General features: G+C 38.1%; 1 protein-coding gene across 1 annotated transcript; it reads right to left on the bottom strand.

Moving 5' to 3' along the window:
• Positions 1–7: 7 nt before the first annotated feature.
• LOC110674015 (protein zwilch-like) lies at positions 8–16,158 on the bottom strand (the record flags this gene model as incomplete). Its single annotated transcript, XM_021856461.1, has 5 exons — positions 16,016–16,158; positions 1,599–1,939; positions 501–1,100; positions 358–431; positions 8–295 (listed from the first exon to the last, which is right to left on the bottom strand). Coding segments are annotated over exons 1-5 (1,446 nt in total), but the record flags the coding sequence as incomplete, so codon positions are not given.
• Positions 16,159–17,081: the final 923 nt, after the last annotated feature.

Here is a 17,081-nt window from a genome sequence, read left to right as displayed (position 1 = left end):
TTTTCGCTCTGGGGGTATTGGACGGAACGGCATCGTACATCGACTTGCGAATGCTGGATGCACGGGAGGCGTCTCTCGAACCGGACCCAGCCGAGTTACGACCGACCCTATCGAGGTCCAGGTTGCAAATTTTGCTCTCGTGGAAGATGATCTGGTAGTCCTTGAAGATCTTTTCCAGACCGATTTCCAGCAGTAGCTCGAACGGTTCCGATCCTGTCAGAATTGGAATGGCCAGTCGACCTTGGGCGATGGATTTGATGAGCTGAGCTAGTCGGTTGTTGTTACTTGGGATGTTCTGTGAAAAAATATGGTTTTAGTAACTATTGCCTTCATTCTAAAAAGAAGCATAACACTTACTGCCAGATTACTCCTAGATGCGATTTTGAAAATGAACGTCAGAACATCCTTCAAATCATCGTAACATGCGCAATCTAAGAAAAGAAGAGAATAATAAAGTTAGTCAGGCATTTTCTGTTAATTACAATCCAAAAAAAACTTACATTTTAGCACACTCCACAATCGATCCGTAACGTCCACCGCAGTTCGATTCTTCACCCGTTCCACAATCGAGTCAATCTGTCCCAGTTTGTAATCCGTCGACTCCACAACGCAAAACTCGGTCAGAATCTTGTGCGTCTTCTCCTTAATCACGCTGACATCGTCCGGATTGGGCCTCCCTTCGCTTCTAATCTGCAGAATCCGGTCCTTGATCGTTTCCAGGAAGTGCAGCTGGCTCCAGAAGTACTCCGCCACGGATTGGGTTTCGTCCACCAGAATCGACTGCCGGAGGACAATGTCCGCCTTCTGGTTGATGCAAAACGAAGGATTTTGCGAGTGGCTTATCCAGCGAAGTTTGATGCTAATGTGGGACTGAATTTTGTACCATAACTCTATGCTGGTTTCCAGTTCCTTCGAGAAGCCGGCAGCCTTCGCTTCGTGCAGCCTCTGCAGCCGGACCATGGTCAGTTGGCTCTCGGGGAAATACCCCAGCAGCTTTACCGCACCCCGGACAAACTTCCGCTCGCCATTCAACTCGATCTGCATCAACAGCGTCCGGTCCATGTCCTTTCCATCGCAGAGCGCCCACAGTTGGCCACAACCTATCGAAGAAAAAGTAATGTTTCATAAAGTCAACCTGCTCAACCCTAGTATGAAAGATATACTTATTTATAGCATTTTTGTAGAACTTGTCAACATTCAAAAATCACAGTTCATTCAAGCCAAAGGTAACAAAGGTATGAAATGTAATAAAACACTTATTAATAGAAAATCAAAACTTTGTCTTAAGAACAAGCTTTTGATCTTCAAACAAATTTTCATTTTTAGTTATCCTAATTAGTCTGCTGGATGAGCTTCTCAGTTTTAGTGATTCAAGGTGGTGATTCTTCCTCAAAAAATAAATAAATAAATAAATAAATAGGGATCAAAGTCTCTAAAAAGAGAACTGATGCCAGACCTGCAGGCGGATCCTCTAAACGATTTTTTTTTAGAATGGTTATATATTCTACAAAAAGGCTATTAAAAAGCATACCTTTTATTCTAGGGTTGAGGACCATGACTTTTCAAGCATTGATTTTCATATCTTTGGGACATCTTACCTTCCATCCGCTTCCCCAGCACTTCCTGCAGAATTCCCCTTCCCTTCTCGACCGAAACCGGCCCGAAACATTCCTCCTTCTCGAGCCAGGGATTCTCCAAACTCAGAACCACGACCTGATCGACGGACATGTCCAAGCTCTCCAACTTCACCTCGTCCTTCAGCGGCGATCCGGTAAGGTCCAGCCTGTTTCCCGTATCCCCGCTATCGCTCAACTTGGGGCTCAGATAGTTCCCGTCCGAAAGCATTGCTCCGCTCCGGATTTCATCCTGCTTGTAGATGAACACAATCTTTCCTTCGACATCGGCCAACGATTGGATGTAGGTTGGGAGCCGGAGCCAGCTGGAAATCCACCGATGTATGTGTCACGTAGAAAGGCGTAACACGTGGCCAACACTCGCCGATTCGGCTGGCATTTTAAATAGAGGGAGACGAGAAAACTTGGAAATTCACAACTAACCGGGAATCGCCGAAATCGGCGTCCGACCCGTTGGTGTTTTGGGTTTGTTTTTGAAAACGCTAAAACTGACGGCGCGCCCGAGGATCAAAGTGAATCAAATTGACCAGAGGTAAAGTGAAATCTGCAAAATTTGCGACAGGGCACGCCATTAGGTCAACTGCAAACGAAGAAATCCTAGACCAACAATTGAAAAGGCCGCACAACTATTATGAATTCGGCAGAAATAAAGACAAACATTTATTTAAGGTGCCGTGTTATTTACGTGACTATGCACGCAAAAAAATGTGCGGTAAAAACTACCATTTTTGGGGGTTAAAGAAAAAAAAAAATGAGATGAGTAAAAAGATGGAAAAAGATGAGTAAAGGTTCAAGTGGAAAATTCATAAAAAAGAGACCTACGTGCTCAATAAAAGTTGCAAATATTGCATAAAAGAGAGCAACGACAGGATTGATCTGAATGATTATCCAGCTTTTTACGAGCGCTAATGGCCGCCACAAAGAAGCTCGCTTTCTGGTAGGGACTAGGCGATCTGACATTTGGCTTGGGTCGTTTGATAGCAAATCGATAAGATCGATCAAAAACTTATCGATTACTGTCAAACAACCCAACCCAACGTCAGATCGTTTGATCCCTACGAGAGAGCGAAACTGAATTGTGGCGGCCATTAGCGCTCGTAAAAAGCCTGGATACGCAGGAACGACGTTGAAAATCGGCTGAAAAAATAATTAAATGTCATACAAGGACCATCTCTCGTTATAGAAAATGAGATGTGGTATTTTGTATGTTGGATAACTTTACCCACGTAACTTTTTGGAAGTCTTTCGGATCGCACTTTAAAACACCGCGTATAACTTTCACTGCTTTAGTTCACACCGTTAGCTTATTCACTAGCATAAGGACCGGTTCCTTTGCCTTCTCCAATATAAGAACTAAATTGCCTATTGGCTGAGTGGGCTTTATTTAGCAGCGCGAGGTAGAAATTGGAGAAGGCAAATGAGCTGGTTTGTAATTGGTTTCTCAAAATATATCTTATAATCCTACAATCGGCCATCCTGACCGTCATTTGACCCGAATGACGTAATTACTTTTGCACTTCTTCATCATTTTCGCTATCTTCTTCTAGAAGAATAAATCTTTTCATAAATTCAGCACATGTAGATGTTCGATTTGGCCCTTCGTGATTACCTACTTTTTCCACATCATAACGATCATTTCTCTTCTTGTTAATTACACGGTAAGGTCCTAAGAACTTCTTTGCGATTTTCAAATGTGTTCCAAATTGAGTTCGATTGATTGCTACTAAATCTCCTACATCGTATTCGTTTGCATTTTTTCTGTGTTTATCAAATTGTTTTTTTTTTTCATTTTCTCTTGTGCTTGTTGTATACTTTGTCTTGCATCTTCTCTAATTTTGTCTCTTGATTCTTCGAAAAGTTTTATCCATTCTTGTTCTATAGTTTCTGCTAATTTAACATCCTCACGTATTCTCATTTTTGCGCCAAATAATATTTCAAAAGGAGTCCTTCCAATACTTCTTTGCAGTGTATTATTCAAAAATCTTTGTAAATCTGTAAACGTATTTGTACACGATTCCGGATTATCAATGGGCCAATTTTGCCAACGCTGGAACTATCACACCATGGGACTTCTTTCTACTGGCGTTGCCACGCGGTACTCCAGTTGTTATAAGCTAAATGTTCCAATCCCTTCGGATCACATACAATCAAAAGCTGTCGATGTAACAGCTGAAACTCTATCTGATATAATTCTTTTTGGACCTACCAAACACACTCTTTTGTAAATCAAGTTTCTTTATGACTTCATCTGCTGTGTAGTGTGATTTTCTGAGTAAAATCCACACAAATTGCTAAAAGATCCATTACCGTAAAACAATATAGCGATATTGCTTGCTTGATGCTGGTAAAGGTCCTAAGTGTAATCATATAATATGTTGTAGTGGATTTCGTCTTTGGGAATGGGATACAAATATCCTTCCTTTTTTCCTGCTTTACGACTAGCTAAGATACAGGACACACAACTTGAGTAAACCTATTCAGTTTAGCTGATAAATAATCAATCCAGTATTCTCGCATAATGAGCTCGCTCATCTTTTTTGATGCAAAATGCCCTTGCTCATGAATTTGACGGATAACAGAATTATGCATTGATTTCGGTATGACTAAAAGCTTGCCCCCTGCGTAATTTTTATACAGAACTCCATGATCCAAAAAATAATCATCGTAATTTCCAACTCCTAAAGCTTGAATTATTGCAGCGAGCTTTTCATCTTTCCTTTGGCATACTTTTATTTGTTCTATAACATTACTCTGTAGTAGAAGTACAACTGGGTTCCGACTTAGTGCATCAACATGTTTCATACGTTCTCCTGGCCGATGTTCCAATCTGTATTCGTATTCTTCTAACAAAAGAGCCCACCCTGCAATTCTAGGCGAAATATCTCTTTTTTCCATCGTCATTTTGAATGCAGCACAATCCGTGGCAATTGTGAATGGAATTCCTAATAAATAAACGCGAAATTTTTTCAATGCAGACACTATTGCAAGAACTTCCAATTCATAACTGGGGTAATTTGATTCAGCTGAGGAGGTTTTCTTACTGTAGTAATAAATTGGATGAAAACTATTATCCTTAGCAGATTTCTGCAGCAAGATCGCTCCGTATCCGATTTTAGATGCATCTGTGTGCAATTCTGTTTGAGCACTTGGACTATACAGTTTCAATGCAGGCTTATCACATAACGCTTCTTTTAGCTTTACCACGGCTTCTCTTTCACTGGGGCCAAATACAAATACAGTTTCTTTTCGTAATAAGTCTGTGAGAGGCTTAGCAATAATAGAGTACCCTTCTACAAATTTTCTAAAATAGCCGGTTAGCCCCAAAAACTGTTGCACCTCCTTGAAACTACTGGGTTCTGGAAAATTAGTAACCGCTACTATTTTATCCGGCGTTGGACGAATGACACCGTTATCAATTTCATGCCCTAAATGCTCAATTTTTCTCTTTAGTAGTTGACATTTCTTCCATTTGATTTTTAAACCGTGCTTCTCTGCTATTTCTAGAACCATTTTCAGTCTCTCTAACGCCTCTTTTTCATCATTTGCAGGGATTAGTAAATCATCAATGTAAACGATAACAATTTTTTTCTCTATGAGTTCTTGGAAAATATCATTAATAAAACGCTGAAACACAGTTGGTGAAATACTTAACCCGAACGGAGTTCTGAGGAACTCATATTGCCCCGACGAAGTTACAAAAGCAGTAAATTTTATACTCGATTCATCTACTGGCACGTGAAAAAAACCATTTTCAAGATCTAATGTTGAAAAAATTCTCGCAGAATGAAGTTCATCAATAATATCCTCTATCAATGGTATCGGAAAATGATCACGCACAATCAATTTATTGAGTTTCCTATAATCAACACACAATCGCCTAGTCCCATCTTTTTTTATGCGCTAAAACAATAGGGCTGCTGTATTCCGAAGTGCTCGGCCTAATAATTCCCTCTTCTAGCCATCCAGCTACCTGTTTATCTACAATTTGCTTCTCTAAGGGTGCTAGTCTACGCGGCAATTGCTCTATAGGAGAATCATTTTTCAAAATAATTTTCAACTTAACTCTTGTGTCTGCATTTCGTCGTGGTGTGTAATTTTCAATCAAATTTCTAACGTCTTCTCGTATCTCAATGTTTTTAATGTGATCCAACGGATTATCTTTTACCTCATCTGTTGTGATCCTCATCGCGAAATTCTCTTCCTTAGGCATAAATTTAGCTCCATCAGCAGTTACGCTAACATCTCCGTAAATCAATAAATTTCTTCCAATTATCACGCTCTGAGGCATATCTTTTAAAGAGAGGACATCAAAACCATACGGAGAGAAGTATGCTCAATTTGTACATCTACCCGTGTGGAGCCAAGAGTCCAAATAGTGCCATTAAGCGTTATTAACCTTTTTTTCTCGCGTTCATCAACTATCAAATTCAATTTATCAGCCCAATCTTCTCGCAACAAAGACACATCGACACCAGAATCAAAAAATGCTTCAACAGGTAAATTTTCTAATAAAACTGACATATAAGTTCCTTTTGAAACCATTGAAGATTTGCACACATTGACATTTTTATCACCAAATCTTTTGGGACATTCTCTGGCTAAGTGACCGACCTTTCCACAGCTATAACATGCTGCAGTCTTTGGTATATTATTATACCCGTTAGGCGATTTCGATTGATAACCACTGTCGAAACGGGAATAACCGTATCTCCTCTCCGTATTTGCAGTTGGCATTCGACTCTCCCTAGTAAACTTATTATCTTTTATTACCTGATACACACGTAATTTCTCTCTGAACTCGCTAACAGATTTTGCTCCATAAAGCAACATCTTATCAGGGCCATTATCATTGATGCCATTAATAGTGTGAGTGATAATCGATTCTGAGTCTACATTTGCTTTTGCTCCGATTTCTGGCATAACCAAAAAGTATTCGAGAACGTTTTCTCCAAAATTCCTCTTGCGTGCCCTTAGCCGCTCATGAACCAGAGCACTATTCTCTCTGTGTTCAAACTCAGCAATTAAAAAATCTCTGAGTGCCCTCCAATTAGTAATGTGGTGAGCGCTATTAAGCGACATTTTCGCCAAGCCAATCAGCTTACGCTTCGCCACTACAAATTTACGCAAGTCGGATAAACCAATCGTCTTCTCTGACATCTCTTCAAAGTCAGTAATCCATTTGTGCACAGGGTACAGATCTGTACCAGAAAATTCGGAAAAAGCTGATTCAATTTCACTTACCGTCAGCCGCTGATTGAAGCCATCGTAACAATCATCACGCATGGTACCACATCGCACGGCCCAAGTATTGGCGTTGTTTTGCGCACCACCGTCGGACCTATCCGGCACATTAGAATTTCTCGTAGTAGGAATATCATTCATCATTCACATGACACACTAACCCCACGGTAGTTGCTGTTGTTATCACATCTCATTGCCCTTTGCAGCATTTCTTCACCTGGATCCATTGCCGATAGTGTTATTATTAACACAATTCAAATTTCTTCGCTGCTCATCATCTTCTTCAACTCGACCATTGCCGACAGGGACATTACTAGCACTATTCACATTTCTTTGCAGCTCAATTTCTTCATGATATCCACTTCTATTTATTTCAAATTCTGGGTACAAAATACCGCCATTAGGCGTACTACAACTTCGCAGAGGCGTATTGTTGATGCGTCTTTCTTCTAACGCACTGGTGAGCCTCGAGTTTTCCATTCTTAAACTGTCGATCACACTTTGCATAGCAGTCATTTGTTCTGTTAAATTCACTACGCTCATATTCGAAAAGTTCAGTTGATTGATCATTTGAGCGAAACGGTTATTGTTCGGATCACGTGGTGGTAGACCATAGTTCACCACAGGTGGAGGGGGAGGTGGAGGCAATGTTTGATTAGGTGGAATAAAGGGAGGAGGTTGAAGAAATTGGCGAGGGGATGGAGGAGCTCCGTACCCGTACGGTGGTAGGTTCGTCATTAGAAAGATTCGCAAATTTGCGAGCACAATAGTTCACAGTCTGTTTTTACCTCGTTCGGTGGCCTTTGACCGGTCACACTTTCAATGGGTGATATGAATAAAAAACGTTGAACTTTACTACATGTAGCATCTACTCAAAAACAAAATCCACAAAGTTTACACTTTTGGTATGAATAAAAAACTTTTCGAACATGTAGTACTTACTACTTTCGAACATCCCGCATAGAAAAACACAGTTTGTCATTTGTTCCAAACAGTAAATATACTTCAACCGTAATGGTTAGTGTATCACAAACAGTTGTTTTTATGTTCGACAATATATAAGCAAAACAATTTGACCATAAAAAACAGTTTGAGTAATCCATACTAAAATGTGACGTTATTGTGAATTGTTCTCATATTGTGAAACAATTTGAATGTGCCAACTCGTGAGAAATGGTGAAAACATAACGTCACCTTCTCGCAAATGGGTTGGTTTCATATTTGCACAACATACTTACACATATTCATTTTTACTATATATTACTAATTTGTAACAGTTTGCAAAACAGTAGATCTCAGTGGTATTAGTGAGCACAGTTGAACTCACATTATTCACATATTTCCAACGTCGATCTGCACACGCAAAAATATCTTTACAGCTGTTTGTTTCAGAAAGCATTCGCATATATTTTTATCTTGAAATTACATTTTTCTGCATAACTCAATCGAAAAAAAAATCAAATAACAGCATTTTTTGTGTTCCGTTGGAGATATGAGTATACTCTTTTGGTCGAAATAAGTGGATTGAAAAAAAAAAATTATTTGAAAGTTACACTGCCACTGCTATGTGTGGTATAATTTATACGTGTTGTTTATTTTGTTCAATCAAGAAAGAAAAAAATGAAAATTTTGGTTAAAGAAAAACAGTCAATCCGCACCGAAGGAAGATTCCCGTTACTTCTCGAAGCCACCTGCTGCACCAGCGATCTGGAATTGTTCCCGAAATTGGCCTAAATAATGGATCACCAATGGAATAGCAGATTTCCGGAAAGTCGAAAATGTAGCCTTCAATCTTGTTCGTTGCCGGTAGCAAAACCCGCTAAACCAGAGAGGCTGATTTCAAGAGTCAGATAGATGACGACCGCTTTAGGAGATGGACAAATCAATCCGAATGTCAAACTCAGATTGGAGCGAATGGAAATTTCACTCTGGATGATGTTCAAATAGGTTGGTGTTTCAAATTCTAATTAAATTTTTAAATTTACAAAAATATTTCGTTTTCTTTAGTAGGACACGCCCTGCTTCCCGTTTGGCGACGTGGAGATATAAAAATCTAAGCAGCCACCCACTGGAATCTTAGAACTAGATTGAAATGATTCGCAGTGCAAATTCTGAGTACCTATGTGTATTTATTGTTCATTGACAACTGAAACTGAAATTTTATGAATAAAACATATTAAACAAGTAAGTACATGTAGGAAAATCTCACTTCAGTTGAAACTTTTGTAGCTAACGTAAGATGTACTATACACTTCCGGAACATTTCAGTAATTCATGAAAAAGTAACGTATTCTGTAAAAGTTTTAACTGAAGTGAGATTGTTCTAACTGTATTTACTTGTTTTATTGTATCCAACTCATTTAATTCATTTTTTTTCGTTTATTGTATAAAATAATAGAATAATTCAGTATGTGGTTGAAATACCGTAAGGCACAGTAAACCAAAAATTCCACAAACAATATTCGATTTATTCGAATTTTACAGTTCAACTGTTCTCAAACTGTTTGATTTATAGTGGATTGGAGAGAGAAAAGACCAAAAATGGATAATTTATCAACTATTTGGCTAACTGTAAAAGGAAAATATTGTTCGAGAAAATCGCAGTTTTTTTATGGTTACATAACTTAACCGCCTATTCCCCATATTGTGATTTTTCCGATTACAATTTGTCGAACTGTAAAAACGGTTCATGATAGGGTTGCCTTATTGTTATTTTTAACGTTATTCGGAGCTATTCTGATATTGTTTTAAATTGTTGTGGATAATTTACGAAACTGTAGAAATATGGTTCATAATTATGCGGGATGAGCAGTGACTGAAGCTGCACGTTAAGAAATTTCCATTCAGGGTGCAGAGTGATTCTGCACGTAAAGAACAATCTATTCAGAGTGACGCTTAAAATTAATACAATCATGCATATGGCGGAAATGTATGGAATCTAATCGATTACGCGACAATTTGCACAAAATCATGAAGGCGCTGTAATTTGACAAGATTTGTAGTGTTGCGATTAGTCTGGTATTCTCTTTATGTCTATGATTTTATGATGATGGTACATCAAAGAATTTTCTGAGTGGTTTTCGGTCTTCGCCAACGCCAGCGATTGATGTTTTTTTAATATTAGTCTTAACATCTATGAAGAGATCTTGAGACTACAGGTATCAAATTAGGAATTACATATTTTCTAGCACCAATACTGAGAATAGAATTTAGAGAGGTAGAATTTTGATGCCCGTGTGTTTTCTTAACAGCATGTTGAATTCCGGAAGTTCTAAGTGTTTCTGTGAAATTCTCGTTATTTTGGTGGGGTTTCTGATAGTATCCTTGGAATTTCTAGAACTTAGAACGTAGAGATTTTAATGGGAATTGTAGTGATTCCATTTGTAGTCGTAAGAATTCAATAAGGATCTCTCCTAAAAATCCAGGGTTCCCTTTGAAATTATTAAAATTCTTATCGATTTCACAAAAAATCCCATTGAAATCTATAAAATATTTACCGACATTCAAAAGGTTTATATTAAAGCTTTGCTTTGAAATTCCAACGGAACTGGAGATCAACGGAATATTAAAGGTTTTTACAATAATTACAAAGATTGTATTCAGAATTACAAATATTCACACAATAATTGGCAGGAATCCCACCGCAATCTCATAGATTCTTACAGAAATACCGTCTCAAAGATACCCACAGAATTCTAAGAGATTAATATCCGGAATCCCATTCCCACCCCAATTCTAGCGTTTTTACCAGATTTCTAATATTTCCGCAATATTCCTAGAATGGTATTTAAACTTCCAGAATTATCATAATCAAAATCCGACATCCCTATCGGAATCCCAATGTTCCTACAGGAATTCCGGAATTTCAAAGGAAATCTGAGAATCTGAGATGTCAGAATTTACACGTAAAATTCAGAATTACATTATAAATATCTGAATTCCTACCAACATCCTAAAATTCCTAGAAAATAACATGATTATCGTAATGCCAGAGTTCACACGGATATTACAAATTGCTACTGCCAGTAATCTTACCGGAATCTCAGAATTAGCGGGGCGAATGTTTTCGTCACATCAGAACTCCTAAGCAAAACTCAAAATACCTTCCGAAATATCAAAACTCATATCGTTTTCCCATGATTTTTACTCAAAAGTAAATTATTCCATTCAATTTCGCAATCTCAAAGCATGAGTAGCAACCTCTTAAGCTAACTACCAGTAGCTTTGTAGTAAATGCTACCTTTATTCATAGCAACGCGTTGTTTGTAGTATGTTCGAAAGGTGTAGAAAGGAAAATGACACAAACATATTCCACTCGTGTTCCACATATAGCGTTTACTACCGAGATTGTAGTAAACTCAACTTTACTACATTTTATTCATACGGCCCAATGGGTGATATGAATAAAAAACTTTGAACTTTACTACATGTAGCATCTACTCAAAAACAAAATCCACAAAGTTTACTACACTTTTGGTATGAATAAAAAACTTTTCGAACATGTAGTACTTACTACTTTCGAACATGAGCAGTGACTGAAGCTGCACGTTAAGAAATTTACATTCAGAGTGCAGAGTGATTCTGCACGTAAAGAACAATCTATTCAGAGTGACGCTTAAAATTATTACAATCATGCATATGAAGAAAATGCATGGAATCTAATCGATTACACGACAACTTGCACAAATCATGAAGGTGCTGTTATTTGACAAGATTTGTAGTGTAATTTTGCGATTAGTATGGTATTCTCTTTATGTCTATGATTTTATGATGATGGTACATCAAATAATTTTCTGGGTAGTTGTCGGCCTTCGCCAACGCCAGTGATTGATGATTTTTTAAATACTAGCTTAACATCTATGAAGAGATCTTGAGATTACAGCTATCAAATTTAGAACCACATATTTTCTAGCACCAGTACTGAGATTCTGGTGAAATTGCGGTAGAATTTTGATGCTCCCCGTGTGTTTTCTTAACAGCATGTGTTTCTGTGATATTCTCGTTATTTTGGTGGGGTTTCTGATAGTATCCTTGGAATTTCTAGAACTTAGAATCACAGACAAACAGACGTAACACTTAGAACAAATCCCGACCAAAATCATAGTCACGATGACATGCACGCCCAATGCTAACATCGGTGTGTTTGGCCGATGGACCAACAGATGGCGGTAGTGTGTAAACGTCAAACGCGAACAAAAACGATGCGAGCGCTGCGGGTGGTGGATTGGCCACCTACCATATATTTGAATCGGCCGTTAAAAAGGTGGTCGATGGACATCGGGGAGAGTGTGACGTCTGTTTGTCTGTGTTAGAATGTCGAAATTTTTATGGGAATTGTAGTGATTCCATTGGTAGTCGTTAGAATTCAATGAGGATCTCCCCTAAAACACCATGGTTCCCTTTGAAATTATTAAAATTCTTATCGATTTCACAAAAAATCCCATTGAAATCTATAAAATATTTACCGACATTCAAAACGTTTATATTGAAGCTATGCTTTGAAATTCCAACGGAACTGGAGATCAATGGAGTCTTTTTACAATAATTACAAAGATTGATTTTCAGAATTACAAATATTCACACAATAATTCGCAGGAATCCCACCGCAATATCATAGATTCTTACAGAAATACCGTCTCAAAGATACCCAAAGAATTCCAAGAGATTAATATTATGAATCCTATTCCCACCCCAATTCTAGAGTTTTTACCAGATTCCTAATATTTCAGCAATATTCCTAGAATGGTATTTATACTTCCAGAATTATCATAAAAAATCCGACATCCCTACCGGTATCTCAAAGTTCCTACAGGAATTCCGGTATTCAAAAGGAAATCTGAGATGTTAGAATTTACACGTAAAATTCAGAATTACATTATAAATATCTGAATTCCTACCGACATTCTAAAATTCCTAGAAAATAACATGATTATCGTAATGCCAGAATTCACACGGATATTAGAAATTGATACTGCCGCTAAGCTTACCGGAATCTCAGCATTGGCGGGGCGAATGTTTTCGTAACCTCAGAATTCCTAAGCAAAACTCAAAATACCTTCCGAAACATCAAAACTCATATCGTTTTCCCATGATTTTTACTTAAAAGTAAATTATTCCCACAGACAAACAGACGTCACACTCTCCCCGATGTCCATCGACCACCTTTTTAACGGCCGATTCAAATATATGGTAGGTGGCCAATCCACCACCCGCAGCGCTCGCATCGTTTTTGTTCGCGTTTGACGTTTACACACTACCGCCATCTGTTGGTCCATCGGCCAAACACACCGATGTTAGCATTGGGCGTGCATGTCATCGTGACTATGATTTTGGTCGGGATTTGTTCTAAGTGTTACGTCTGTTTGTCTGTGTTATTCCATTCAATTCCGCAATCTCAAAGCATGTGTAGCAACCTCTGATGCTAACTACCAGTAGCTTTGTAGTAAATGCTACCTTTATTCATAGCAATGCGTTGTTTGTAGTATGTTCGAAAGGTGTAGAAAGGAAAATGACACAAACATGTTCCACTCGTGTTCCACATATAGCGTTTACTACCGAGAATGTAGTAAACTCAACTTTACTACATTTTATTCATACGGCCCAATGTCTTAACTCAAACTAATCACTAATGGTTTATATCTAACTATGTACACTATTTCTTCAAAAACTTCAGCACTTTACGTGTCCCTTGACACAATCGCGATTCCGACACTTCCCGGACGAGCCCCCAAATTTGTTGGATAACTTTACCAACGTACTTTTGGAAGTCTTTCGGATCGCACTTTAAAACACCGCGTATAACTTTTCACTGGTTTATTCACACCTTTAGCTTATTCACTAGCATAAGGACCGTTCCTTTGCCTTCTCCAATATAAGAACTAAATTGCCTATTGGCTTGAGTGGCTTTTTATAGCCGCGAGGTAGAAATTGGAGAAGGCAAATGAGCTGGTTTGTAATTGGTTCTCAAAATATATCTTATAATCCTAACATGTATATAGCTGAGTAGGCTATGCTATACACAAATGAGGATTATCATTCAATCTGTCAAGTGCACAAGTACCACAGTGCTGCAAAAGGTACCCAAGTTTGACAGATCGCAGTACTCTTTTCACGGCTTTCTAGATTTTGCTCTATTAGCTTATGTGCCATAAAACTTTGGACAACTGCGTCTTTATTTTGTTTTTGGTTTGGTTCTCGAAATAGAATAGATGCCAGCAAAAGTGAAATCACCGTCCGAAAGTAGAATCAGAACTTGTCAGAATTTACATCATTCGCAGCCGTCTTCTCAGACAATGTGACATACGAAACTTTGTCAGTTTTTTTCAGAATGCTTTGTTGTTTGAATAAAAGCTTCCTGCTTAGTTTTTATTCGACGCTATCCGACTTCGAATAGGTATACCACCGGAACCGAGAAAGAGCTGAGAATGAAGCTCATAGCATTCGGTTTCTCAAAACTCTTTATGTTTATTTGAGTCTTGCTCGGAATCGTTTGTTATTTTTTTTATATGTTATACCAATCTGTCAAAGTCAAAATGATTAAAGGGTGGGAATTCTGAACCACAAAGTCGCTCAGAGTTGCTCAGAGTTACTCTGAATTGCTCACTGTCTTGCCCCTTACCTTCAACACACCTTCTGAGATTCCTCTAAGAATTTACAGATATTTAGTAAGTGATTCTATCAAAATTATTTTCAAGTTAAGGTGATTATAGAACGAAGCCACAACCTAAATTTTCAAGAGCACAAGACTTGAGAATCAAACAGCATTCCGCGTTGGAAATCTATCCCATTGGTCACCACCAGAAAGTAAGCAATTTGATAGCTTTTCAACGCGAACTGTCGTCAAATTCTCTCGTCTTGTGCACTTGAAAATTCAAAGTTTGGCTTCGTTTTATAATTATCTTAATTTCTTCAAGAATTTGGAAACTCCTTAAATTTTCCAGAACATGCTTCTAAAAATCCACTGTTAACTTCAACAGAGATTTTACCCGTCATTTATTCGCGAAATTCTCTCACCGCTTCCTTTAGAGTTCTTTTCGAAGTTCTTATCAAGATTTCTCACGTGTTATGCAGCTCTCCAATAAATCTTCAAGTAATTTCTAAACAATAGACCATTTCCGTCAGATCTAACACCCAGTTTTAGTATTTTTCTTCGAAAGACAATCATTTATAATGAATATATACGCTTTCAGATCTAGTTTATATGCACTCCTGATTTTCTTAGAAATTTTTAAAAACGTGGATACTCACCACATTTTAAAAAATAACTCGAGATGCGGCACAGTTTGTTCAACCCTATAGGTATACAGCGTGGTGATTTTGGATCTCACCCCTGCATTGGGATGTTTATTTACATTTGGAAACGTCAAACCAGGTCTGCGATCAGAATGACTGAGATCTCGATCAGGGCGCCCCGGACCAAAACTAACCTCAAATAACTTTCTTTGCTAACCTTAACTTTGCGTTTTATCGGTCGGATCTCAATTTTTGCTGAAAGCAGTGGAATAATTGGAAAAATGCAAATGTAAGTACTAAGAATCAATTTGTCCACCCTTTCCTCTAAACTATAACACTGAGAATTGTCTTTCAACAGGAAAATATAAACATTTCCTCCACAGATCAAAATCCCGAAAAAAAAGAACAAAACTATCATTCACCCAACAGTTATAGAATCGCTATTTTTCATTATAATCGACTTTCGATATCATTATTTTTTTATATTCATGGCCACAAATGCCTTATCAAACTGTTGCTGATGATCCGGAAGCTTCCCGCCTTGAGTGAGCAATCTTCCGGATCATTCAACTTCGGCGGCAGAAAAGATCACGCACGACATCTATTCTATTTGACCTCAGCTGAACCTTGTAACGTTCGACGGTTGCGGGAGAAGACAAAAATTAATGGTCAACAAAGGTCACGATGGTCAACATTCTGCAGCAGAGGATGAAACCCTGGAAGGTACTTCCGAACAAAAAAAACTCGATTTCATATCCTTCCTTTATTTATCCTTGGTAAAGAATTTACGGATTTTGCTGTTACACCGGGTACTATATCAGACCGGACATTATAAATCAGCCACTCTCCCGTCTCAATCCCCGAACGGAAACCGCTTCCATCAGCGAACTTATCGAAATCTTCTGGGCTTCGGTGTTCGGATTCCCAGCAGCGTCAGGATATCACCTTCGTGAGCGGCTTCTTGGCGTTGCGGATGATCCAACAGTTCTGGCTTGCTGAAAATTTCACCCTTCGCTGGCCCATTGACCCTGGGGACGGTGGCCGAGGACATTGATAACTTGAGCCAAAACGACGGCAGAAAAGGATGATTCATTTTCACAAGATAATGAAACGCCCATACGATGAAAGAAACATAAACAAAATCATCTGTCATACCAGCTGATCAAAACTCCCCACCAGTTGATGGCAAAATCATAAGGGAAAAAGGGTCTCCGTTTTTTTTCGGGGTGAATTAAATTCTAGGGACGAGGGGTGAAGTAACGTGCCGCCAGTTTTTCATTGTTTTTCAATAGTTAGAGTTCCCAAAACATATCGGTTCCTTAGGAAAGTTGTTCAGTAAATTGACAGAAAAGCATATAAGCCAATAAAGAAAATCACGGAAATGGTCTATTCATACATGTGGATATTCCAAAAGATTTGTACAAGAATTTGTAGAGATTACTTTTGATATTATCCAATATTTTCTATAGAAATATAATACAGAATTTTGCGGGTTTATTTTGTCAGATAATTTACATTCAAGTTTCTTCATTTGATTGAATCTATGACAAAGGTCGAAAGGACAGAAGTCGAAAGACAAAAGGGTCGAAAGACTAAAGTCGAAGGACAAAAGGTCGAAGAACAAATAAGAAGGGACAAAAGGTAAAAATCCTTGTTCAAGGAAGAAAATTTCCCACCAAGCAAATAATTTCGACCTTCTGTCCTTTCGACGTTTTGTCCCTTCGACCTATGTCCATAAACGCATTTGATCTACAGATCTTTTGAGAATTTCTATGATTCCTCCATTGCATCTTTCAAAAACATTATAATGATATATTGAATATATCGAATATTCTTCCCAAAATTTGCCACGGAAATTTTTTCGGACAGCTTTCCGCTCATCTTGACAGATTTTCATTATTGTCATGCAATACTTTTTCAAATTTATTTTAAACAATTTCCAGTTCAGTTCAGATTTTTTTTTTTCAAATATCC

Source organism: Aedes aegypti, unplaced genomic scaffold (assembly GCF_002204515.2).
Source record: "Aedes aegypti strain LVP_AGWG unplaced genomic scaffold, AaegL5.0 Primary Assembly AGWG_AaegL5_hic_scaff_1743_PBJ_arrow, whole genome shotgun sequence".
Lineage (NCBI taxonomy): Eukaryota > Metazoa > Arthropoda > Insecta > Diptera > Culicidae > Aedes > Aedes aegypti.
This window is presented reverse-complemented; position numbering and strand designations above follow the sequence as displayed.